Source organism: Pezoporus flaviventris, unplaced genomic scaffold, assembly GCF_033815535.1.
Source record: "Pezoporus flaviventris isolate CSIRO_AGI_PZ_B2104156 unplaced genomic scaffold, CSIRO_AGI_Pfla_v1 ptg000037l, whole genome shotgun sequence".
Classification (NCBI taxonomy): domain Eukaryota; kingdom Metazoa; phylum Chordata; class Aves; order Psittaciformes; family Psittacidae; genus Pezoporus; species Pezoporus flaviventris.
In genome coordinates, this window is record NW_026892585.1 from 1611340 (window position 1) to 1637770 (window position 26431).

A 26431-nucleotide genomic window follows, 5' to 3' on the forward strand; every position below is an offset into this window, starting at 1 on the left:
GTACAACGAGTACAGCAATGAATACAGAAAGTAAGCTGACCTCCCTTATATGCATGTGAGTTCCTCACTGCTTTTGCTTTCCCCAGGCTTTATTGCCCACATGTAAGTGTTTGGTGTCAGCCATGCACTGACTGCACTTTCATGGACCAGGCAAAACCTCCACTCTCACAAGTTTAGATTCTGATTAGTCTTAAGGTACAGTCAGCTGGGCAGTTGTCTCCCTGTATTTTCAGCATCAGGACCATGCAGGGTATAGTTATCCTACACAGCATTATAAGGTCCATGGCTGCCTAAATATGGAAGGTGGAAGCCATCAATACCTTCCAGTGTCACAGTCATAAACACGGAAAGGGTGTGGATAGGGAAGGGCAGAAACTGCAGCAGTGAGATCACAGTGCTACCTTGGAGCCATGGTGACCTTCAGATGGCTGCTGCTTAACAAATGCAAGGGTTGTACTCCTAAAACCTTCCACCAACACAGCACAAGAGTCTCTCTTTGGCTTAGAGCAAGTTACCAGACCTGCAAGCATCTAGGTGATTGTCTTCTTTCCCACAGGTTTCTTCATAAATTAGTACTCCTCTGAAGGATTTGTTCCAATTATTACAATTATAAGCAGTGATGACTTGTCTCCTTGTAACCTCTGACTAGTTAAGTGCTATTTCCTAATTTAGAGATGAGGAAGCCACACAGTAGTTACCGGTTCAGGGGGGTATAATCTACATCTTGTGACTCAGTCCTGTGCTTTAAACAGCAGGCTGCGCTTCCTTCAAGAAATTTGTGATAATATCTAAAGGAACCACTTTAAAACAGGTTTCTCCTAAAATGGTTGAAGTAATGCAGCATAAGCAGGTTACAGCCATGTTAAAGCTTTAACAGCACGCCTGATGTGTTTTAGTGTAGGCAGATCATTCAATCTCCCCAGTTTTCCCCTGTTTTCCTAAACAACCATTCCGTATAGATAGATGCAAAAGCATTTCTGAAAGATTTGCTTTCAATACATGAACTGGCTTGTCTGCATGCTTCGTGGGGGTTTGTCTCCCATTTTTAGACAGAAAACTTCTCACTCAACTCTGGTGTTCTATTTTACACCTGTTTTCTGTTCACAATTTGTGTTACAGGTGTTTCATTGAAGCAGGATTTTATTCTGCATTTGCTGCTTTTTATTCTGTAGATTTTGATCCTGCTGCTTTATTTGTGCATTATTTGCCCTAATTGGCAAACAGCTGCTATACTAAACAAATGGAAAACCAGCAAAAGGAAGTGGTAAGGCAGCTAGTTAGTCATTTTGTTAAATCTGATGGTCCTCTTGCATAAAGCTTCATTTAGTCACTCAGATCCAACCCCTAACTGATGCTCCTAATATAGTCTTCTGGTGACCCAGCATAAGGTCCACGTCTTTTATCACCATTATCTTCTGACCATGGGTTACAGGAGTGATTATCATCAATTTGCCAAAATGAGGGAATGCAGAAAACAAGTTGTATGTCAGAAAAAACTCTGAATCTAAATAACCCTTCTGGTCCTGCTGCCCATGTAGAAGAATGTGTAAAATTCTTATGTCCTATGGGTGAATTTTCTCCCTACAGTCCCTAATCAGAAGCAAGAGGAAGAATTCCGACCATTACCTCCACATATGACACTCCTTTACCTTTTGTTTCAAAATTTAGAGAAACTATTAGTCCTATAGTCCTCAACTTTAATGTGTGTTTATATAGAGAGTTCTGTACTGCTCATAGGTGTGGGGGGACCTGAACCAGAAGATACACTGGTAGCAAAGTCAGCTGGCAGAGGCTGTGCTTGTCCTTGTGCTTGTAGAGCCTCATTCACAGGAACACTAGATACAGCATCCTCCTGCTGTTCCAGTGTTGAATGAGACAAACGCATCTTCAGTCTAAATTCCAGACATGATACAGGTCAGGATGAAGAAATGAGAGGCTGGAGAAAGGAGAGGACGGGTCTAAATCAATACCTACTGAGGGTAGATGCTTCTGTGTAGTGGTAATTACAACAAAGTCACCTTTCAACCACAAGCTAAATAAGGATACCGACTGTCTGATTTTTGCTTGAGGAGAGGGTGCTGCCAGAATGGTCTAGAAGAAGAAGGGCATCACATGCATAGCTAGTGGCACAGAAAAGAACCTTGTAGATGAACTAAATTGTAAGCAGGTGCTGAAGTGAGAAGGTTAAAGAGAAGATAGAGGTGAAGTAATATGAGCTTAGATGAGATGTTAGAGAGAGAGAGAATACACAAGGCCTGGAAGTTGTTGACCCAGGTAACTAATTTTACCTGCTGCATTGTATGAAGGTGGATTAGAGCAGAGCAAACAAGGAATCCAGCCAGCATTTTCCATAAATGGCTGCAGGAACAGTAACTATTAGGCCAATTAGAATGTGGCCAAGCATTTTCCTCAAGTCTCAGCAGGCTTCAGAAATATGCCATGTTACATTATCACATAATGATAGTGCCATTGCTTGTTACTCAAACACGCCACATAAACAGGAATGGACAGCCCTCACTGTCCCGCGTCATGGTTTGTACTAGTGGGTCTTCATAATAAGCACTGGAAGTATTGCTAAAGTATTTTCAGATGTCCTGTTAAAAATCTGTGGTAAAATTATGTCCCATTCAAAAGGATTTATAAGATTTCTTTTAAATGTTCTTTTTACTGTTTATACTGTTCCTATTGCTGTGAAGATTCCCAAAGCAGAACTTCTGGAAGACAGCAGCAACTTTCAGGTCAGTAAGAAATAGCTGAGAGGCTATTAAAACATGTTTCCCAAAAGCTGAAGGTCAGGATTAGCACAAGAAGTATAAATACGAACATATAACATGCTTTTTTACAGTGCACTGAACGGGCAGAGTGCACAGCTATTTACTGAATCCAGCCTTACCTATAACATCCAAAGTCATGCATGAGTATTTGACTTTGGGTTTGTCACGGGGACTCGGTAATCAACACGTTTTGGTGTGGTTTATGGTATGGTGTTTGAAAAAACCTCAGAGCCGCCTTCTGCAAGTCTGTTGAAAGAACAAAAAGGTTTGTTCTGCCTTTGTCCAGTGTTGAACCATTGATGCTACTTAGTAAATCATTAATTCTGCTTTACGTAGCCTTAGGAATGGAGAACAAAGTACTTGTGTTGTATTAAAAGCAGGTGAAAAATCAAACATCTGCTACTTATGATAGTGGATCAAATTTTGCCTTACTCTGCACTTATTCTTGCTGTGACCATCTCCTTGAACTGTCATAGGATTTCAGAAGGCCCGACTGGAGATGGGTAGTGTTCCCATGTTATCACGTCTTGAATTACAATTGAAAGGAAGAAAGGATTAATGCCCTTGAAACGCGAGTGGTTTGCAATATATGCTTCCCCTAACTATGCTGGGGTTTTACTGCTGATTTTAAAACAATAAACAACTGAAACTTACGCATATGATTCTTTATTCATTCCGGAAGAGAGAAGAGTCTTTTTATTTCACAGTTTGCTCTTACAGGCTTGGCTAATTAAGCTCCCCCTTAAGATGTGAAAGTCAGAAAGTTTTCACTTAAATTCTGTACTGCTAAATAATGCAAATATATCGACAAGGGGAGGTAACAAAACAGATGAAAGCTACCCGGGTAGCTCCAAGTGTCATAGTTACTGCGACGTGGGGTATACCTAAAGCAATGGCTTTATTTTACTCACTTTAAGACACTGCTTTCTTTATTTAAAGCATTATTGTATTTCACACTTGATATTTTGTCCAAATACATCAATCCTTTTTGAACCAAAGAACAGAGTTGCCTTAAATGACGCAGAAATGAACATTTCTCATTTGTTGGTATTGTACAATATGTAAATAAATTTTAGATTGCTTTTGCCTGTATATTCAGTGCAAGACGAATCGCTTTTCCTGTTTATTTAATTACAATTGCAAGACTTGACTAGGAAACTTGTTAGGTTTATTACATTGAAGAGATGAAAGAAATTAAATCTGGTTAATTGAGGAACATCTTTTATAAGTCATCATTGAGTTAGCATTTATTTCAATAGTATTTCCATTTGGAGTCTTTCTTATCCTGAAATATCTTAGAAAATATTCAAATAGAAGCAATTTTACATAGTTTGAAATAGATCTGGATGGAAGTAGGGGAATAGGTAGCCAGTCATTACACAGCATAACGCTTGCAACTATAGAGACACCACTTCTTGCAACAGAAAAGGAGCAGGACTGTAAATGAGGTTAGAAATATATTCACTTGATAGATTTCACTGAGAACACTACTGAAGTTCAGTTCTGTCATTCAACAGCCTTCTTATAGCAAGGGAGAGGTTCACACCACTAACCAGTCCTCTCTGTTGACAATGAGCTGTTTCAGAATTCCAGGTGGAGAAGAGCCTGTAGTAAGTCCACATTCAAGTATCTAGGACTCCTTCACTGCACAAAGCAGTCTGGGATTTTGAGAAGACACTAATAAATTCTGTCCCTTTTGTGTGCCACAGCAGAGATGAGCTCATTGCTCACATGTGGGGCAGGAAGCATCTGTCCTTGTGCTGGGGCATGTGCCTCTGCTCGCATGCCTGTTGCAGTGGCTGCCCAAACACGCGGTGCAACCCTTTGCTGCTCGCTGGGGTATTTTGCCACCTACTCACTAATTCAGCTGAACAATGAGACACTGTGCTCTGCCCACTCATAAAGTGAGGGGTGTGGAGCCAAGGTGAATTGAAGCCAGATGTACTGTTAGCGTGCTCATATGGGCCAGTCCGTATCACTGTGTGTACTGCCACTACACAGGTGACATCTCTCGCATAAAAGCCTGTTGCAATCAGGGGGCAGAATTTATCATTACCTGCTGAACAGAGGAGAGCCACACTGCTGGAGAGGTAATGGGAGATGACAGCAGGGGCCAAGACCTAATTTATGCCCAAGGCAGATTACAAGTATGTAAGGAGAAAAGCAAAGACCTGATTTAAAAGCTGTAAATTTGAGGTTTCTCATTCTAGTGTGGGAGCTGAGTAGGTCATTCCCAGGAGCAGAGTCCAGGAAAAACAGCTGGGGTCCTTATTGTCTGGAAACAGCCCACTGCAATGCACAACAGTTTGGGACCTTGCAAAAAAATAGGAAAGATCAAATAAAGATGGAAGAGCCTGAGCTCGGGATTGTGCCATGGTCAATTGATGGAGCGGCTGATGACCTTTCCCAGTTCAAAACATCTCCTTTATGCAAGTACTGCTGGGCTTTCAGAGGGTCACCTCTAATAACAACACAGGGAACCTGCTGCTGACAGCAGTGAGGCTTGTCGTGTCATGCTGCTGAACTTGTCCATGATAGGAGGGTTTTATCTTGCGAACATAAGGAATCAGAACCAAGTCTCCACTGCATAATGTAACAGGCGCCATTAGGGGCAGCTCTTCTGCAAAGTTTGGTCTGACCACAAACATTTGGGGATAAAGAGATGGCCACAGGATTTGCTGGCAACACTGCCAGAGGATTCCTCCTCAAAATGCTTGCTTTGCAATGTTCAAAGGGGAAACGACAGACAAACATGCACCAGGGCAGGCTGCAAAAGCGAGATGCAAAAAGTGTGGTTTAATCTTCTACTTCATCGTTCTCCTGCTGTATATGAGCAAATGTGGTGAGAGCAGGCAACAAACCCAGCATCAGCAGCGTGCTTCTGCACAGAAAAGAGGAGAGGATGGTTTGATCAAGGGCTTTTTTACAATACATGCCTTCTAATGATTTTTATTCTTTCCACCAAAGGAGATAACTGTGGAACAAGTTGTTTCTCATTGTGGTAGGACATCTGTAGGACATCACAAGTCTGACTCAGACATTAAAGGGAAGAGTTTGGGAGACACTGGGCCAACCAGTTTGTGTTATGAGGCTGCACTTCAGCCAACACCTCTGCAAAAGCTATACAAATCGGGGCAGATTTCAGTGCACTGTTTGTCAAACATGATTCATCCTGGCATGAAGTATCTGGACATGGCCTGACTAATGCCAGTGCCTAAAATGCTACTGTAAGGAACTTTGCATACAAATTAAGTTCTACAAGCTCAGGAGGTGATCCCTAATGCCTGCTTCACGAATCCTCAGTTTGCTCTGCTTGCCCTTCCCTCTGAAGTTCCAGGAAGTTCTCATTGCCGTGTACACAGACTGAGATTTTTGTAATGAGTCGCTCTTAGGGGGAAAAGAAATCCCTGTTCTTAACTGATGCTTCCTTCTGTGAGATCAAACATTCAGCTGGTTTGTATACACAACCCTTCCATTCACACTGACTGCTATGAACTGTCACGTCATGTTCCTTTTAAACCAGCATGCCCAGCAATCTAACATTGGTTCCTCTCAGAGATGTTGACATATACAGATCAGATGTTTCAAAGAACCTGAGATAGTATATTCCTGCTTCAACTATTATGTTTAAATAAACACTTAATTACTATCCATTCTCCATGCAAGCGTGGACAGGCTGATCTCAGCGGTCACTTCTGCAATCAGCTGTCCCTGATGATACACTACTCAGCAGGAGTGTGACAATGACTAGGCATAACTGACATTAAAGTGTCCTTGGAATCACTCTAGAACAGCAAGTGCATTTCACAGAGTAAGAAGCAAAGACTGACCACTGCTTTACAGGCAGAATCCTTTGTGCTCCTGTAACACCAGATGTGCATGTGTCTATCCACTTCCAGGCCTGTGATTTTGAGTATCCCTTCTGTACTCCTGTTTCTACATCTGCTTCCTCCACTCTTCGCAGGGCTGAAGAACCCTGTGCTGGGGATTGCTAAGCTGGACCTGAGTAACCCGAGCAGCTCAGTGCATTTTCCCATGGCATGTTTTGTTCCTCCTCACGACTGTCATTGTTTCCATGTTCATCTCAGCAGTATTACCTGCTTGGCAGTGCAGTTTATCAGTGATTAATGAGATACCTGTTTTCAAGGGTGAAGCAGCTAAAGAACTTTTTCTTTACTATGTAGAAGACACAGTATGATTTTTTACTCAATGTACCTAGTGTTTATATGGGAATTACTGAAGTGTTTTATTGGCCATAAATGTATGCAGTGATTCAACGGGAGCCATCGCCGCGTAAAACTCATGTAAGGTTAAATACATGCACATCAAAATAGGTGCCCAAAACACAGCTCAGTGAGAGATGAGGAATTTCGCTTGTGATGGATTCTTTGTTAAGAGTGAAGGTAAGGATGAAAACTTAAGGCTCACCAGAATTCTCTTTCAGAAGTGCTGTAGTTGTACCCAGTCATTTGCATTCTTGGGCCATGATGTGCTGACACCTTATCTCATCAGTGACAAGCAGAAAGTTGGCTCAGACTCATTTCCCCTCCTGTTTTCCCATACACTCACACAAAATAATGAACCATGTTTGAAAATGGCGTATTAGCCCTGCATGATTATATGCAGGGAAAGGGAGGAATTAAGCATGGTGACTTTAGGAAATGGAATGGGAAAGCTGTAAAGAATGGAGGGCTGTGGCTGAGGTGATGGATACGTGTGAAGAAGCACCAAGCTCAGGTGCATACAAGGGTCTGTGAATAGATTTAGGAGCACTTTGTAAATTAAATTAGAGAATAAGTGAAGCAATCATCTAGTAATAGGCCTATCCTGAATATACTAGAGAAGTTATCTGCCAGAAGCAGCCTCATGCCAGACCCAGACGAACCAGGAGGTTCTGGTTTGGTAGAATTCATTCATGCTGTGGCCATTAGCTGTCCCTGTCTTTCCCCTTTCATGTCTCCCCACATTCCCAAGAACACCCGTACCAGAAGAGGTCTCCCCAACAAATGAAGCAGTTACTGGGCTGGTAGTATTAGCTGCAGATCTGTCCATGCATGAAAGGAGCCTGAGGTGTGGCCGAGATGTTTTCTAGTGCTTGTCATGCTCTGTGCTGAAAAGTCCAATGGGAAACAGCAGGTAGGGCCACTCTTAGGGTAGCTGGAGTTTTTCCAGGGAATTACCTGGCCTGTGGCAACTTCAGAACGAAGATAAGTAAGGATTTTTTGTGTTAGCTTTCTGCTCTGCCCTGCACCTGAAAGGAGCTGAGCTGTCTGACACTGTCTCAATTTTGTGGTGGTGTCAGTGCTGCAGAGGAAGGACACAGCTGCATGAATTACCCTACAGGCCAATACAAAACTGCTGTCTGAAGCAGCATGCGGTTGTAAAGAGCTAATGGTTGAACATAGGTGGAAGTGTCCAGGTCACTCATGTACAGCACGGTGCAGAGATCCCTGCTGGAGCCCCACCAGAACTACTTCTCAGAGCAGAAGCCTTTGTAAGTGTGCAGCCCGAGCCAGAGGGTACAACCCACAACAGTGACTGTCCAGGACAAAATGCTCTTCTCCCTTCTAAACATTCACTGCTAGAGGGGGATAAAAAACCTAAAAACCATTACCATGTAAATCACATTTCCAGCCTCACCCTTCAGCACTGCCTAAATAAACAGGGGTTACTGACAGAAGTGATAGGAAGCTCATTTTTAATAGCCACAAGATAAAGCAGAAAAGAATAATATTCATGCCATGCTTTTGACTTATTTCCTGAGAGGAGCAGCCTATCTCTTCAGTCTACTACCAACTGCAACTGCCACGCTGACAAAGTCCATCTCTCACTGTCTTTACTGCGCAAAGCTGTACTGTGTTAATTTAATATTGGATTTTCTCCTTGTTGCAGGATCAGCTCTCTGCTTTATTACCACTGACACATGAAATAAAACACAGAGAGCAGAACACATCTGACATTAAGTCAGATTTTATTGTGTAATGGACTTGTATTTTCTCCCACTGACAGAGTGGGAATAAAAACAGGGCTCATAAAACCAATTGCTAATTAGTGGTTATGGAAAGAAAGTCAATCTGCAATGAAACTCTAATGGTGGTACATTAAATAGGAGTAGTAGCAGCTAAACTGAATTAATGCTGGAAATAGTCAAAATGTCTGTAACAGTTCTCTACCAAACCTGTATGCTGAGATCCAGATGGATCCCTCTTCAAAGGAAACTGCTGCACAGCCCTTCAGGCCAAACACCTGCTGAGATTCATGTGCTTATAGAAAGAGATCACAGACACATCTTAAAGCTGATAATGGCTGCCTGGATTCAAGCAGTGACCACATAGCCTTTGCCCACATCTGCGAGATACAGTGTGCATCTTTTGATGGAAAAACACTGGATTAAATACTCACATGACTGATGGACACAACTATGGCTCAGGAAAACTTTTTGTGATAATTGTATTCTTGGATTTTCATTAATGATCCTTCTTAGCATGGAAGAGAGGAGGTCTGAGCTAGTTGGAGCCAGAGTCTGCCTTGCACCTACAGTGAAAGCAATTTTGGTGGTCAACCAGCACAGCCACAGCAGCTGTACCTGTTTTCACGCTGACTTTCACCTGCAGCCGCAGGCCTTCCTCCAGCCATGCCCCCTGGACACCAAGCACTGCCCAGCACCACCCTGGAGCTGACTGGGACAGACTCTGGCTACAGTTTGCCCTAGTCAGAACAGCAAAAGTATTTGGTGTTGAATAACACTCCTCAAACAAAATGGTCACGTAACTCCATAAATACCACGCTTCCTGACGTGATGCCGGAGAGGGAGCTTTTAGTTTGCACAAATACACATCTTTAAGCACAGAAGGTTGCATAAATATGCACTCGAAAATGCTCTCAAAGCCAAAAGGTCTGATTTCTTCATCACTGAATCACAGAATATGTGTATATCCTACAGTGTGTCCCTGGGTACGGACATCCCTGTGGTGGCCTGGGAGCAGCCTGCAGTGTGAGGTTGGGAGAACACTATGTTCTTACCCTCTGCTGAAGGATGTCTCAATTTTTTTGTCCCAAAATACGCATAACTGGATACTGGTTTTGAACATGTCCTCATGCCCCAGGACTGCATTGATAAATGTGAGGAATTGCAGCCATTGCCAAGATGTGCTTCCTTCCTATTTTTGGGCATACTCCGGAGGTCCATACTTCAGCAACATTCCCTGCACTCAGTTGTGCTTAGGTAGGACTGACACTATGCCTCATCCTAACAGGATTTCCTGGATTTCTGAATCTCAACCTGAGTCTAGAGCTGAAGTTTTGGAACTAGTCCTTAGGATTACAATGGTCCACAGCAAAACCACAGATATGAATGAGAGCTGTGGGTGGAAAATCAAACTCTGTTGAAATTGTAGATGTTGTCATGCAGGTCCATGTCAAATCTGCAGTTCAGATGGACTGGTTTTACTGCTCTTACTCCTCCTTCACTACGTAGCTTTGTGACAGAAGTGGGTTACAAGTTCTGCTACATCCAGTACCAGGTGTTTAAGCATTAAGACAAAAGAACGCTGCTGTTCTTATACACATAAAGCAAGCAGCATGGGGTTTTACACTTCAGGAAACCAGGGGGTATATATGGAGGTAAGAAATTAGTTTATTTTAATTGCAACCAGAGACCACATTGCAAACCTGTAATTGCAAATCAGAGACTGCAAGCAGACAATTAAACCCCAGTATGAGGCCCTGGGGTGCAGCCCCCAGTAGCATGGGACTGGCTATGCTGGAGGCCAGCACTGAGGGAATGCTGGCAGATCACTGTGGATCAGACCCTGTGGAGAGCTGGTGGGTGAGAGGGAGCTGCCAGGAATTCCGCTTGAGGAATAGCCCCTGCCTGGAGCTACCTGTGCTCAGGTCATGCACCTCACTAGGTCAGACATGGAGCTGGAGTGGGGACTTGCCTTGTTCTCTCTGCGGTCCTCCCTGCAGTGATCCCAGATGGTGAACATCTGGAACATCTTCTTGACGTAGGATCCATGAAGAAGAATTACATTGTTGAGACCTAAGAATGAAGACTGTTGGTTTATGACACAAAAAAAGCAGCTGGTCACTACACTGATACTATTTTAGCTGAGGCTGTTCAGCTTTGTCCTTCTAAAAGGATGAGGCTATGGAATGGCTTTTAAACTACTTTAACGTGATTAACATAAGCAGGTATCTGAATGGAATTAGCTGAAAGTCTGGTTCTGTCTGATGCTCAGCCAGTGGCTCTCACTTGTGTGTGTTCTCCACTTCTGCGGTGTCTGTTGGGACACCCATGGGGTGGTGCCCTGGGTTCAGCAGTCGCAGTCATTTTTCTCCTTCTTAGTAGCTGGTGCAGTGCTGTGTTTTCAACTTCAGTCTGAGAACAATGCTGATAACACCAATGTTTTTAGTTGTTGCTTAGTGATGTTTACTCTAACCAAGGACTTCTCCAGTCTCATGGTCTGCCAGTGAGAAGGGGCATGGGAAGCTGGAAGGAAGCAGAGATGGGACCCCTGACCCAAACTAGCTAAAGGGGTATTCTATACCACAGCACATCATGCCCAGTATAGAAACTGGGGGCAGTTACCCAGAAGGCTCAGATCGCTGCTCCTGTTGGGCTGGGTATCAGTCGGCAGGTGGTGAGCAATTTCATTGTGCATCACTTGTGTTTATTGTTTTCTCTTCCCCTTTTAGTTTTATATTCTCTTCCCTTGTTATTCCCCTTATCATTATTATCATTGGTGGTAGCAGCAGTGATTTGTGTTATACCTTAGTTACTTGACTGCTCTTATCTCAACCCATGGGAGTCACCTGTCCATTCTCCACCCCGACCCTTATGGGAGCGGGGTGGGGGAAGAAGGGGAAGAGTTGAGTGAGTGGCTGCATGGTTCTGAGTTACCGGCTGGGCTTAAAACATGACAGGTGGGTACTGGGGACAGCTCAGACACCATCACAGAGACTGTGAAGGGTTAGCCCTCACTGTGAGCACCAACACTTCCACACTTACCTCTGGGTATATATATACATGTATATACATACTCTGGAAAACCCATAGCATGGGATATGTCTGTGTGCAGAACACCTGGATGCAGCAATGTTTATTCCAATGGGAAATGACTTCTAAATAGGCTGGTTATTGTCTGTACATGCTGGCAGTGATGACAAGAATCTTTCTGCTCTGAGTCATGCAGTATCAAAAATAAAAAGAGGGGGACTCATGGTCGAGGCATCACAGATACTGTTGGTTACTCAGCTCAAAGCAGATTGAAGACTTCATTTCTGCTGCCACAAAGCTGCATCGTGTTACTTGAAATTTTGTAGAAAATAAGTTATATTCCACTGTTGCCTGTATAATGACGTATTTCTCTTCATCTGTCTATAGTGAAATAGTTCCCCAGACTCTTCCCCCAGTGGGAAGACAGGGACTCCAAATTCATAACACTGCTCTAAGGAATGTTGGCTGGACCCATAATAGCAGTGTTTGGTCAGAGCTGGTGGTGGCCATACTGAGTACAGTCTGCTTTGTACTGCACCTTCAGCACCACCAACCCCAGCAGAGGTTCTGAACTATTCTAGACAAGGACAGTACTTTATTCTTTACAGGGCAAAAACTAAACCCATCTGTGACTTGTTGGTTTTGTAGAACATAGATGAACGCTTCATTTTTTCATGTGCATACTCATTTACAGAAATTCCTCCCAAACACCAATTGGTATTTGCATCCAAACCAGTAGGCTTCTATGTGAAAAGGGGGGGCAGACAAGGAAAAGGTATGGCTTGTGTTAACGGCTGGCTTGGCTTCTTTCTATCCGTAACAGAGAAGGTAGGTGGAGTTTCAACTCCGTGCCTTTGGACCGGAACACTTTCCCTGTTCCAGGGCAATTTTACCACGAGAGGGAGCTCTCAAACAGCCAAACGAGTTAAGTTTTTTTCAGCCCATAGAGGAAAAGCATGCGAAAATAAGGCAACAGCCAAAAAAACTCACTTAGCTTAATCCCAAAATGTAAACACACCCAATTCTTTATGAAAAAGGAGTTTTAAACTATATGTCTGTACCTTTAGGTATGCATTCGACTATAAGAAAGTAAGGAAAACTTTATTCTTCTCCTGAGGAAGAGCCCTGCAGCTGCTTTTTCTAGGAAAAAAACCTTCCTGGTGATGCAGGAGTTACTCCATTGGTAAAGCACTGCCGGGTCTGGTCCTGTCTATAGCAGGGCTTGCATTACAGAGAAAAGGCAAGTTAAAGAAGGCACCAACAGATCACATCACATGTGTTTTCCCCTTTCCCTTCTAATTCCCAAGCAAGGGAGCTGTGGGCTCTATTTAAGTGTGGGCAGTGCCTGCACTGCTATGGGATGGGTATCAACACCACCTGGTTTGAGGAGTTGTTTCTGTGCCACGTGAAGGACACCCTCCTACAGGGTTTTTATGTTCCCAGTGCATTCCCTGCCTCATAAGATTCTTGCAGATAATGAAAATGCCATGGCTTGTTTTGCAGGAACGGAGATTCTGCCAGTCCAAGGGCAAAGTTCACCAGCCACACGTCAGTGTGCTCACCGGTTTGTATCTTTCAGGACAAGTGAATCAGATATTTTGGATCCTTTTTCTGCAACAAACAGTAGCGTGACAATACAAAGGTAATAGCATTGATATAAAAACAGCTCTCATAGGTATTTTAACTAAAAGTTTAATCAGTTTCCTATGTTTAACAACTTAGAACATTTTGTACTGATGGACTGCTATGTTGAGCTGTTGCATCCAAATTTTTTCCAGCAAGACACAAAATCGTTACAGAGCAACATTCTGCAAAGGTTTTACACGGAACTCTGACATACCATACCCTACCATGGGCGCTTAAAGATACGAAAACATAATTAATCAAGGTCTAGCAAACCAACCTGCTGCACAAACCATGCAAGCACTGACCTAACAAACCACAGCTAAAATATGTATAGCACTGGAGAGAGAGAAACATCTCTGCCACAAAAATGACACAAAGGATACCACGTTAGGTAGCAGTGCTTTGAGTGATTACAGCAGACAGGATAGACTAGCGATAAAAGGGAAGAGGCCACTTACACATTAATTCTATTTTCCTGACCTGTTATTACTGTTTTTTTCATTACCCATAGTTTTTAATTTGTTCTTCCTTCTCTGTGTCACACATATAAAGAAAATTAGCAAATGAATCATAAAAGGTTTATCAGGATGAATTATTTAATTGCAGTATCTACATGTTAAAACACATTTGACAGTAAAGGACAAATTAAGACCCTAGAGTACGCTGGTAATGGGGCTCCAGCCTGACCCACCTCATGGCCAATTTCTTCAGTCATCAAATTGACTACGTACAAGAAAAATACCAGGCTACTGATTTCAACCTCTGGTTTATAAGTAAGTATATGAAAGCGATCCAGATTAAATGTGTAATTTCAAGAACAACCACGGCACAAGCCAAACTGTAGCGGAGTTCACTGAATGCATTTGTAATAGTTACATCGAGTTGCATCTCTAAGGCCTTGTGAGAAAAAAGGGCAATACTTCAGCTAGCTTGGTACACGCATTTCAACATCATTATTGGAACATTCCATTGTGAATTCAAGAAATATGTATTATTTCATTCATCTGCTATTAATTATTGCAGAGGGAGGTTTTAAAATGATTTTTAAAAGTTATCAACAGTGATAAATTCAGCTTGAAAAGATATACCTCATCCTTCTACAATGCATGTTAGGAAAGATGTAAAATAGATACCTATGCAGCACACACAAAAATGCCACAGTGCTGCTTAAACTAGCCCAACATGACAGGATTTCACCTCCTGACAGTATTAAGAAAAGCCTCAACGTACTGATGACCAACCTGCACACACACAAAGGCCTATGCTTACTGCAGAGCACATTAAGAGGAGGTGATATATGACTGAAGAACACCACCTCCAAGATGCAGCCTGAGCATTTCCCTCAAGCCTCCTGGGTGGAACACGATGCAAAGTGCCGGCCGGGCTGCTGAGGAATCCAGCAGGAATGCAAGCACAACTTTCTCACAGATTTCTTGTGTCAGCTTAGGCTACAGCAGTTTATGGGAACTTTCCAAGTGACTCATGTTTAAATTCACTCTATTTTTATTATTATGGTCTGCACTTGCTACTTGTAATAAAAAGACGCTTTCATCAGAGGGGATTTAAGGGATTTTTATGGTCCTTTCAGTGACAGGATTACATCTTTTGTGCAGGAAGGGCTTTTCAGAAGGGGAAGTCTGTCTGTGGAAGTGACTTTTCTGCTGGAATGACTGACAGGTCTGCTAAAGATCCGTAAGTGGGTTGCACAAGGTCTAGGCCTGTAAAAGCTACTATTAGGAAAGGACAGAAGGTAGAAACAGAGCCTCAAACACAGCCCAAGGAAGGACAAGCACAGCTCTCTCCCTCCCCAGCCTGTTTTTCTGTAGGATTCTAGCCTTTTTCAGCACAGGATGTTACCTGTAATTGTTGTGCAGCACCCTTGTATGAGATGGGGGTGTAGAAACAGGTTTGGTGTGCAGTTCAGGTCGGAAAAGTGCCTCACTGGATTAGTGCTGTGTACCTCAGCTCCTGCTGTAACTCCTCTGGTTGCTAGAAAGCAAATCATATCAAAAAGACCAAAGAAAATCTTCATTCTGCATTCAGTTACAGGGCTTAATTGCTCTACAAAATATTACACATTGTACAAATACACAAGAGTAGTGGATTTACACTCACATGCTTGCATATCAAAAAGAAGATTGCATTCCAAAGGAAGAAATCTCCTTAACTGAGAATAAGAGGCTTTAAAAGATCTTTGAACAAAAATGCCTTCTCTCTGGAGCCTAGCCCACATCCCAAGGTACAGAGTCCATTAGGACTTGGTGAGAACATCTAACTGCAAACCCTGATCTTGGTCCAAGCTGGGGGCTGCTCTAGACCCAACATTACAGCACTACTCCTGCCCTGCTAGAAGAAACAAGCATCCAGCAGCTTTATTTGCCAATCAAAATGCTGTTTGTTTGCAGAGGAAAAAACATCAACCAACATTTACTGATCCCACAGGAAACTTTTTTCTTCTCAGTGCTAGGGTTTCAGAGGAAAATGCCTTGATCTTATCAGAACACCTCATGCTAAAAACGGCTACAGATTTTGCAGCGTTGTATCAGTGTTCACACAGTGTAAAAGCACTAGGGACCGCAGGTAGTAACAGGAAGAAATGCAGTAGCTGAAACCTCTGATTTTACAGGGAGACAGTTGTTTTCTTGTGTGTTTTCTAAGAAAAAGAAAACATGGAAAAAAAAAAAAAAAGCCACATATCCCAGCATGGCTTTTTGCCCTTTACATAGCTTTGTGGTGCCGTTTCTGGGTTGACAAAATAGTTTCAGCATTTCAAGTGCGTGTCTTATACTTTATCCTTCTCCTCAGCTTCAACACTAGTCACAGCAATTAGCTTCCCTCATCAGTGTATGAATCTCTGAATCAAGAGATTGCCTCTTTGAATCAAGAGAAAAGCCAGTACCATGAGATTAACCCCCTCTTTTTGCATAGGATTTTCTGTCTGAAGAGATTGACATTAACTTGGACTATAATGAAAGGTCCTTTTTAAATCACTGAGGGTTTTTTGTTTGGTTTGGTTTTTGTTTCTCCAGAAAGTTTGGTGGTTTGGAAACCATTTCTTGATACTCCAAGAGTCCAGTATCATCTACTCAGTTCTCTTGTATTTAGCCAATCTTGCTAGATCAAAGTCACTGTTAAAACTTTCATAGCAAGAAGTTTACTTTCTAAACTTGCACTAAAAAAAATGTAAAAGTGTAGTTTTACTTTTTAGCATAAATTTTTCAATTTCCAGTGGTTTCTTGAGTGCCATTTTCAATAAAAGAAAATTCCATACCAAGTAAATGCCGTTGCACACACAGGACAAGAAGTATTCAGCTCCATCCAAAGTGACGGTTCTTTAGATGTGCACAGGAAAATCCATTGTGAAAACATAATCTTTTTGTAAAATTACAATAAGCTTGAAGTACCATACATAAATTCCTGCTTTAAACCATAACAATCTTTTAATAGCAACCTTTTAAACCATCTTCATTATTGTAATGCCTAGGGACCAACCAAGCGTGGGATCCTGACTTTGCCACACCACACCAAAATCAACAGAAGGCCGCTTGTGGCCCTGCTTTCTGCTATGCCTGTGGATAGAGATTTCTTCTTCTGTCAGATGAACCCCCTGAGCCAGCCCTCTGCAGACTCACCCAGATAGCAGCACACAGAACAGAATGGAAGGGCAGAATTCCTGAAAATGGGATTTGAGAGAAGCAAGACCATTCTAACACCGGTTTAGTTTGGTTTACACTGCTCTGAAGCTGCAGTTTGCAGGCATGGTTCCTCAGTCAGTTTATACCTGTATATCTTTATAGATTAAACCTGTACACCCATACAGTTTATACCTGTATATCCATATAGTTTATATCTGTACATCCATATAGTTTATACCTGTATATCCGTATAGTTTATACCTGTACATCCATATAGTTTATACCTGTATATCCATATAGTTTATACCTCTACACCCATATAGTTTATTCCTCTACACCCATATAGTTTATACCTGTATGTCCATATAGTTTATTCCTCTACACCCATATAGTTTATACCTGTATATCCATATAGTTTATACCTCTACACCCATATAGTTTATACCTGTATATTCATTCCTGCAGCCAAATGAAGGGAGCTCCTCATTTTGCCGCACACTCACCCTTCCCCAGTGTCAGGATTAATGAGGGAAGAAACAGGCAGAGTGTGCTAACTTGGAACTAAGTTAAGCTTCCATGACATAATGGCTCCCATTGACAGGGGTCCCACCAACCCTCCTCTCCCCCATACACCCTCTTCTGGCTCCAAATCTGGCACTTGCTTAACTGCAGCAGTTTAGGAATCTGCATTAGCAAAAACCTAATTCTGTTTGGGGAAAATAATGAGAGAAAAACCTCCCTGAATTGTTTACATGGGAGCCCTGGTGTCAGAGACGGAAGGATGGTACACCACGAGCCCATGTCACTGAGGGCCTCATCTACACGGGTTTTCGAACACTTCCAGGTACGGTGACTCCCCCACTGCTGGGAGCAGCCTGTTCCAATGCCTGACCACCCTCTCCGTGAAGAAACTTTTCCTCATCTCCATCTAACCCCCCCCGGCGCAGCTTGAGGCCGCTTCCTCTTGTAACTTGGCAGTGGAGACCGACCTCACCTCACCGCACCCTCCTGTCAGGCAGTTGTAGGAAGCGGTAAGACCCCCCCGAGCCTTCTCTTCTCCAGACTGAACACCCCCGGTCCCTCAGCCGGTCCCCCGGGCACCCTTCCCAGCGCAAGCCTGGGGCACGCCACCTTCCTCCCCTCCTGCCCTGTTTCTCAACGCTTCCTCTTCTTCCTCCTCCTCCGCGCCGCCTGCCCTTAAGGCGCCGCTGGCCCGACGGGGGCGCACTGCGCACGCGCCACCTGCTACAGGTCGAGGGAGGGGTGGAGGGAGGAAAGGGGGCGGGGCCAGGCGGGGAGAGGGGGCGGAGCCTCCGTGAGCCACGCCCCGAGTTTCAGGCGCCGGCAGGGGCGGCCCGCGGGAGGGGGCGCGTTACTTGCCCGGGACGGAGGCGGTGCCGCGGGGCGGCCGGGTCTGGGCCCGCCTGCGGTGGGCGCTGACGGGGGGAGCGGGGCGCAGCCGGGAGCCGCCGCGGCGAAGTTTGGAAGCTGCCCCGCGGGCGAGCAGGGGGAGGAGGGGCCGCAGACCTTGGCGTCGGGAGCATGAGCGGTCCGCCCCGGCCTCGCCATTGCTGCAGCGCCCGCGGGAGGACGGGCCGGTGCCCGCGGCCGTGAGGGGGGATCGCTGCGCCGTGGGGAGCCCGCAGCCTGCCGCTGCCCACCTTCCGCTGAGCCCTCTCCGCCCCGCAGGGCGAGACCGGACGATCGCTGCCGATTCTCCTTCTCCCGGGCGGGGGAAGAGGTGGGGCGGCGGCCGGGAGCTCTGCCGGGATCCCCCTGGGACGACGCGGAGGCGGCTGGAAAGCCCCTCGCCTGAGGCGGCCGTTCCCGCCCACCGCTCCTCACCTCAGCTTCCCGCCGCGGGCGGAGGCCGGCGGGAGCCGCTCGGGCCCCTGGCGGCGGCGCATGGGGGCGGCGGGCGCGGGGCCGGGGCGCAGCGGGCGAGGGGAGGCCCCGTGAGGGCAGCGGCCCTGCCGGCACCGCCGGGCGCGTCCCGTCCCCTCCCCGCCCTGCCCGGGCCCAGCTCCCGGCGCTGACGGCGGGCGGCTCCTCTCGTCTGCGAAGAAACTTTTCCCGTGTCGGGCGAGGATGGATCCGGGCGGTCTGGAGTACTTCTGCGAGCAGGTACAGCAGAAGGACGTGGCCCGCAGGATGCAGGTCGGGCAGGAGCTGCTGGAGTACCTGAACGACCCGGCGCGCTGCGCCGAGGTGGAGCAGGACCTGCAGCGCTTGGACAAGGTGATCGACGAACTGACCACATGGGTCAACTCCAGCAACTTCAAGGTGAGGCTGCGGGGACGTTCGGTGCGGGAGCGACCATGATTCATCATGGCAGGGAGGTGCGGGGCTCCGCGCTGCTGCGTTATCGGATACGAGCAGGAATAAAACTGCGTTTATATCGGGTTTTATCCCTGCTCCGATAAAAGGAAACTCGGAAATTTTTGGGGTGTGTGTGTGCTGTTAACGCTTTCTTTTTTCTGTTCCTCTGCTCTGAAAGAAGCAGTAATGTGAGTTTCATTTTTGCTTTTATCGCTGGTCCAACGTTTTCGGACGTCATATCAAAACTAAACCAAACCAAACCACACAACTGCTTTACATACCCGGGCTGTGTTTCTTATTCTGAAGCGAGATAAGTGATGATTTTTCCCTCCCCCCTTCCCGTTCCGTGCTCTCTGCACTTGGGTGTAGCGTTTCCTGGATTGCCATGGTTTTCTGTAGGCCGTAGGAGTGCTGTCTCACCGGGTTTGCGCCGCACCGGGCGTGTTTGACACGGTTTAATGGATAATTTGCTGCTGGGGGTTCCCGTTGTGAGTTTGAAGCTGTTTTCCCGTCTCCAGGTGACTTTCCCGGCCGTGGGAAGTTGTGCGGTGTCTCCGCAGCCGCCGATGATGACTCACGTTTCGTGGCGTGTTGTGTGTGCGCGTCTCAGGATCGAGCTGCCGGGAAGCAGCGATCGCTCCTGCACTCTCTCTCCCCCTGGGATATGTGTCCATGGTTCTGACGCTGGCCAGCTGATAAGGCGATTGACAGCGTAGTTTTATTACCGGGGACAGCAGTGTTCGCAATAGCGAGTTGTATTAATTAATTAACTAAAACTAATTCGGCGTGCCGCTGGGCCGGGGCCGCGCTCCCGTCGGCTGGCGGCGGTGTCGGGCTGCGATTGCGCTGGGCTCTGTAAGCCCAGCCAGGTCCGCCCTTCCCTCCGCGCTTAGAAACGCAGCGCGGGTCGGGTTGTGGAAGGGACCGTAAAGCTCATCCAGTTGCAGCCCCCTGCCACGGGCAGGGACACCTTTCATTAGACCAGGGTGCTCCAAGCCCCGTCCAGCCTGGCCTTGAACGGTGCAGGGATGGGGCTCATTCTCTTCTCTCACTGTCTTGTCTTGTAGGATAATTGACTTGCACTTTGGGCCTCTGGACTCATTGTCGTGAGGTTATTGTGATTTTTTTCCCCGTCTGCTTAGGGTCAGGAAGCAGACATAGGAGTGTCTTTGGGGCAGTTTGTTCATTAAATGGGTATTTTTATTCTTCCAGTGGTAGCACGTAGCCCATCTAAGTTTCATGCTCCCTTCCAAGTCTCCATAATAAGGCTTAACTCTGTTTACACGTGGGATTTCTTTATTTTGAAGCATGTTTGTCATTAAAGGAAAGGTTAGCTTGAGAAAATAACGTGGACAAGTACGATCTATTTGCCTTTAAATTCCTCATCTGAGGACAGTCGCTGATGATAAGTGATGTGAAACCTAGAGAGGTTTGTAAAGAGGACTAGGTATTACTTATCTCAACAAGGTAATATGGAAGTTTCCTTTTGCTCTTTTAATTTGTCAAAATTGGGCCTTAATTCTTGAAATCTGCTTTTCAAGATGAGTGTTTCATAACACCAGACCTTCTGCTTGCTGCTAAGGTAAGGTGATAGGGCTCCTTGGGTGTTAGGACTGCAGGACAAATGAGGATATGCAGCACTCCAGATCACAGCCTCAGTCATGCAAAATGAGTTTTAAAAACATGTTGCATGATAACTAAAATATATTTGTTACCTCTTGTCTATATCCACTTACTGTGGGCTCTTTATATATACAGTGCTCTATTTCAGAGCATGTTAAATGCATTCTATTAGCTGCAGCAGCACAGGATCTTGGATGTTTTGCTCATGATCAGTTCCAGCATTCCTGGCTGTGGTGGCAGCATCTGCTGCTTCAAAACAAAAATACTCTGGAAAACTGTGCTTTGCATCTTACGTGCATATTCCGTCTTATGCAAGCATAGGCGTAACTTCAAATGTTAAATCTGAGTTTGCTGTTAAACTCAGTACCTGTATGATATAATCAAGTAATGAGTGCCCAGGCTTACATTTATTTTCAAGGAAAATATTCAAGTAATCTTCGTCTTTGATTACTGTATTTTTTTAGTGATTTGTTGGTGTCCTTTTCCTTTGCTGAGTGACAAGTGGGGAATACTGGAGGGAATTTTAAGGGGGGCATTATTTCCACTATAAGTGATTGGTATGGATGATGAGGGAATAACTAATGTAGCTTGGCCTGGATACGCCTTATCTTGTTCTCGTGTGCAGACTCCATTCTTGCATGCAGTGCAGTGATGACCACACTGAAAGAGAAGATGCATGATCTTGGAGCTCAACTCTCTGCTGTACCTGAGAAAACTCTACAAAATGCCACCCTGGAAAGTTTCTGTCTCACATAACCAAAAGGGAAAGGGTCTGAAGGGAATAGAAATAGGAGAATTGATTGGGCAGACTTGATAATGAGTGGGGGGAAAAGGGAGGAGATGTTCAGTAAACAAGTGTGGGCAATCTCTGAGGTTGAATTGTTTCAAGCAGGTTTTAGTTATCCAAATAGTGCTTTTAAGTGTCTGAAGTTTGCAGCTGTTTATAGTGGTTTAATAAGCAACCTGGCAGTTCCAAATAAAGAAAGCAGATAGCAGAATTTCTTTAGTTTATCTAGCTCATCGAGGTGGAAAATGCAATCACCTGGGTGAGTTACTGGTAAATCAAAAAGGTGGGAGTAAGAACGTGTTGACTCATCTGCAGATGGAGTTCTGGTGCAAGTTGGTTGTAGAGCTCAGGGAGTGACCTAGAGAGATCTGAGTCATTAAAGGCTGGTCTTAATGGTGTATCATGGGGACTTCAGCTACCAAGTCTGTGCAGTCAGGGATGAATTACTTTCCACAACTGCTGGAAACTTTGCAAAACCAGGGAGCACCTGGATTTATTTTGTATCTCATTAGAATGAAAGAGTTGCTCACTGAACTAAATATTGTTTGCTTGGTGTCCTGGTATTATGAGCTCATTTATTTCAGGTTGGTTGGGACTGACCTCTTTCCTGCAGTTCAGAGGTTTCAGTTTGGCTTGGGTTTTTTTGCCTCCCACAATGACTGTTTTCCCAAGGCTGTGAGGAGTAGTGGAGAAACAAAGTAAGAGTGGTGAATTTGGAAAGCTTTTTGAGGAGTAGGTTAGTTGGATGCAAAATATTAAGAGATGGGTGCTAGTACTCTTCCGCTGGGATTTGTTCTCCTCAAACTCTGAATTATTTGGCAACTTCAGCAAATTGGAATAGTGCTAATGTTTGCACACTCCAAGCAGTAAATTAATTCCCCATTCTGTGAGGGTATTGCAACTGGTACTTGCTGGCTTTACTTGGTTAACCTGGATGTTCAGCTATGTATATGTGAGTTTTACCACATATCTTCATGTCTCTCTGGTACTGGATAGCCATTTGAAATAATTGCAAGGTTACCTGACTTTGTACAGTCTGGCTCAAACTGTTCTGTGTCTGACTTAAATAATTGGGAAACCTGCTTTGAACATCTGCCAAAGAGATGTGGGATGAAGAAATACTCAAGAAGCACCTTTGCAGGCTGTTCACATATTGTGTTTGGCTTTTTTAAGCCCACCAGAATCAAACAGTTACCCTCATAAAATTTCCTTCTGAGCAATAAAACCACCTTTCAGTTCTTTATGCAAATTCCACCTGATCAGAAATAATAAAAACTATGATTCTGGTAGTTTCTCAAGATAATTTTTGCAAGAGTGATCAGCAGTGGTTGTGGCTGAGAGCCATTTTGGGGGTTCTTACCTTTGTAGTCAGTATTTTAGCTTGGTTTATTCCTCAACTGTAACAGGAAAATAACCAATAATCCTAATAATCACTGGGTTAATGTCAGGGGAGCAGATTGTTTGCCACGCAAAACCAAAAAATTGGGATCTCCCAGTCTTTTGCTGATAGTGTGGATAATCTGTTTCTTTTGGGCAAATCCTTGGAATTATCTTTTATTCTATGCTCCCCGTATAGAGAGAGTTTTTTCCTTCGCTTTATTTGTCTCAACCCCAAATACTGAACGATACTGACCTGCCAGTGATGTTACTGTAGCAGTTTTGTATTTCCTTAGTTTGGCAAGTGTGTTTTGCTTTGTCTTCAGTTCAACAGAAGGCCGGCAGGAGGAGCTTTCGATTGCCGGAAGGGAAGCTCTGACCTGGGGTTTTGCAGATAGGTTAAGACAAGTGGTCAGGATGTTTGGTCTCAAGTCCTTGCGCAGAGAGACAGCAGTCGTTGTAACTTCATTGACTGCATATAAGTGTGAAGTGGGAGCTGGAATTTGATATAATTTAAACAAAATGGAGATGAGATGTGGAAAAAGTAAGTTCAGAAGTAAATGTGAAGTCCTACATTTCAGTAAAATAATTGAACACAAATGCAGGATGTGGGACATGGGATTAAGTGAAGGTCCTTAGGAAGAATGTGTAAGGGTTGTTTTCGAGCTGAGCACAAGCCAACACAAAAGCAAATGCTATATTGAGTTGTAGGACTGTAACTTGCAGGACAGAAAAATGGAAGAACAGAGGGCCCACCTCAACCTTTATTCTTCAGTTACTGCATAGATCCTGGTATTTCCTTAGCCTTTGTTAGCAAAGAGTGGTGATTTGAATGTCTTTGTTGGAGGAGCAGCTTTTGAGCTCTTTGCTGAACTTCATTATTCCTTATTTCAGGTTTGTTTCATCTTGGCTACGTAGGAGCGACTTTCCTTATTTCTGTGTAATGAGAAAGTGATTCAGCCTGTCCATGTATGAATCCAGTTTTAGTTTTCAAGCTCAGGTATTCGATTCTTGAGTAATAATTGCTATTTTTTCATGTATTATTTATGTTCTGTTTGTAGAGTGTTAAATAAACTATTAGCCAAATAAACAAATCTTCAGAAGGCAAGGGACACTTGCAGCAAGTTTTAATTATTTGAAGTATAATTAAAACTAATTTTGCCCAGCATTTAATTACTAATGTGGAATATATAGTCTCAAACTCCCAGGCATCTCCTCCAGAGGTGGAACTGGCAGTTCTTGGTAGTTTTGCAGCTTCAGTTTGTGTAATCCAGCCTAACTGTAGTCCCTGTTGAAAGAGCAGCTGTGCTTCTCCTGGCCAGGCATTCCCACTATCACTTTTGAGGCAATTCCCTTTCTGTTGATGTTGAATTAATTTTCCAGCATTTCAACAAGCTGATTGGACTGATTCTGCAGGAGGTTTAGGTGTGTACCAGATCAAATATGCCTGCAGGTCAAGAGGGAGAAAGAGGCTGTCCCTTTTAGCCTGCAGTTTGATTTGGGCATGACTAGAGACCGTTTCCAAGCTCTGTGCAGTATGCAAGAGAGGTGCCTCCTTCAGAATGGAGCCACATGTAGTTCCACATGTGCTCATAGTGGTGTTGCCCATTTGAGCAGTGTCTTTCTTTCCCTGGCTGCTGAACTGCCTTCATTGCTCCAATGTGAGTGCTTGGGAAGCTGTACAGTGGACAGGCTTAGGAAAGAGCTGTGGCTAGGGAGATGCTTTCTCTTGTTCACTTGATGCGCTGGCTTCCTAAAGCAGATTGCTCTTCAGCTGCGTGAATACTTGTCTCCTCACAGCAGAGGAGCTGGTGCCAGTGATACGAGTAAGCAGCAGAATAGGAAGAAATCACTGTGTGTTTAATAAAGTTTTAACAAAGAGGAAACGGGAAAGGAAATAAGAGACCTTGGGCACGGAAAGAATTATATTCTTTTGGAAGAAGAAAGTCCTAAAATAAAGTGGTTTTTGTTCTTCTCCATCGACAAGCTTAGAAAGGTTTTCAAGTGCAATTGTCGGGGGGGTGGAAAGCTTTTTCCCCTTTTTTTTCTCGTAATTAAAAATTTATGTAAAATTTCTTCTAAAGAGAAATGCAGTGCTTACATCTCATTGTCTTCCCACTGAGCACTGCTTTTAAAGAGGCTCTGTCTTCGAGCTTTTTGCACTGCAGCACGTAAAGTTTAAACTAGACAACCTCAAAAAGAAAATGGTTTAAAATGTCAGGGGTTGCTCTGTGGTATAGTTCTGTTTTATACTCACTGTCCTTGGAACAGTGACTATGAAAAATATATGGCTGTGGTAAAGGGAGGAATGTTCCTTGTATGTGTGAAGCAAACTGTAGATATTCCTGTGATGGATCAAAGCTGGAGGCAGTGCGCTGCACACTTCAGAATACTGATTGCTGAGTTGTCACGGAATACAGAACAGATTGGAGATCCCACTTTCAGCCTGAACTCAAGTCAGCTTGAAGATCATGAGAGATTTTGAAGTAACAGAAGGGTGTAAATGTTTCTGAGTGTTACTGATGTGTTCTTCAGAACCGGGTAAATGTTTCTTCACTAATGCTGGGGGGAGGAATGTTCTAGTTCCTAACTTGGGGGAAGGGCAGTAAACCAGATTTATTAAGTTCTGAAATGTTTATGATGGCACTATGCCTGCCTGTTTTGGCTGCTGTACAGGAGAGGTCAAACCAACAAGGACTTCCCAGATCCATGATTATTGAGAAGGACGTCTGAGGGAGCCGAGCCTTTTCAGTGCTGAGCTATACTCATCAGCCTGTGGGTAAATCTGGGTGATTCATTCAGTAGTCCTCTCACGGTGTGGTGACTTGCACTATGGAGCTGAAATGATTTGTGCTTGGCTCTCACAGGAGGGGTATGAAGGGAAGATTATCCTGGGGAGTCTGGTAGTCTGTACCGCTTTTGAGACTTTGTGGGTTGCAGCTGATGAGTAGCTTTAACAGTAGCAGAGATCTGATACTCTCAGCAGAGTCTTGGCTTGTAGTCCAAATTATAGTTGCAAAACACTGCTTTGAGATCAGTAAACTTGCATTTTTAGGTAGAGGAGGCTCTGCATTTGCTGAAGAATTGCAACTCAAATTGTTGAGCTTGAAGACTTTATGGTCAGTTACCAGCATCCTCTTTCCTCGCCGTGTGAAGGGATGTGATACACGTACTACTAAACAAGAAAAGATGGTACAGATCTTGGATCTTTGGCATTGTGTCACTGTACCCTTGAAGATGGAAGAAGCATGAGAATGGAAATAATGCTTTCTTGTCAATTAAGATCTCTGAG

The 26431-nt window shown here is 44.4% G+C and overlaps 1 protein-coding gene and 1 long non-coding RNA gene across 38 annotated transcripts in view; one reads left to right on the forward strand and one right to left on the reverse strand.

The window, feature by feature from the left end:
- Positions 1 to 16819: 16819 nt before the first annotated feature.
- On the reverse strand, positions 16820 to 17665 carry LOC133275182 (uncharacterized). Its single transcript, XR_009745425.1, has 2 exons — positions 17456 to 17665; positions 16820 to 17071 (listed from the first exon to the last, which is right to left on the reverse strand). It is a non-coding gene; the product is annotated as an uncharacterized LOC133275182 (long non-coding RNA).
- A 1320-nt stretch (positions 17666 to 18985) lies between these two features.
- Positions 18986 to 26431, forward strand: part of CLASP2 (cytoplasmic linker associated protein 2) — a 123509-nt gene continuing 116063 nt past the window's right edge. For 16 of the 37 annotated variants that reach the window (XM_061464388.1, XM_061464384.1, XM_061464390.1 and 13 more), the window contains exon 1: positions 18988 to 19316. In XM_061464388.1, the coding sequence (XP_061320372.1) occupies positions 19122 to 19316 (195 nt within the window). In that variant the 5' untranslated portion in view covers positions 18988 to 19121. Of the gene's footprint in view, positions 19317 to 26431 lie in introns of all 37 variants that reach the window. The other 21 variants (XM_061464380.1, XM_061464382.1, XM_061464392.1 and 18 more) reach the window with 5 other exon arrangements.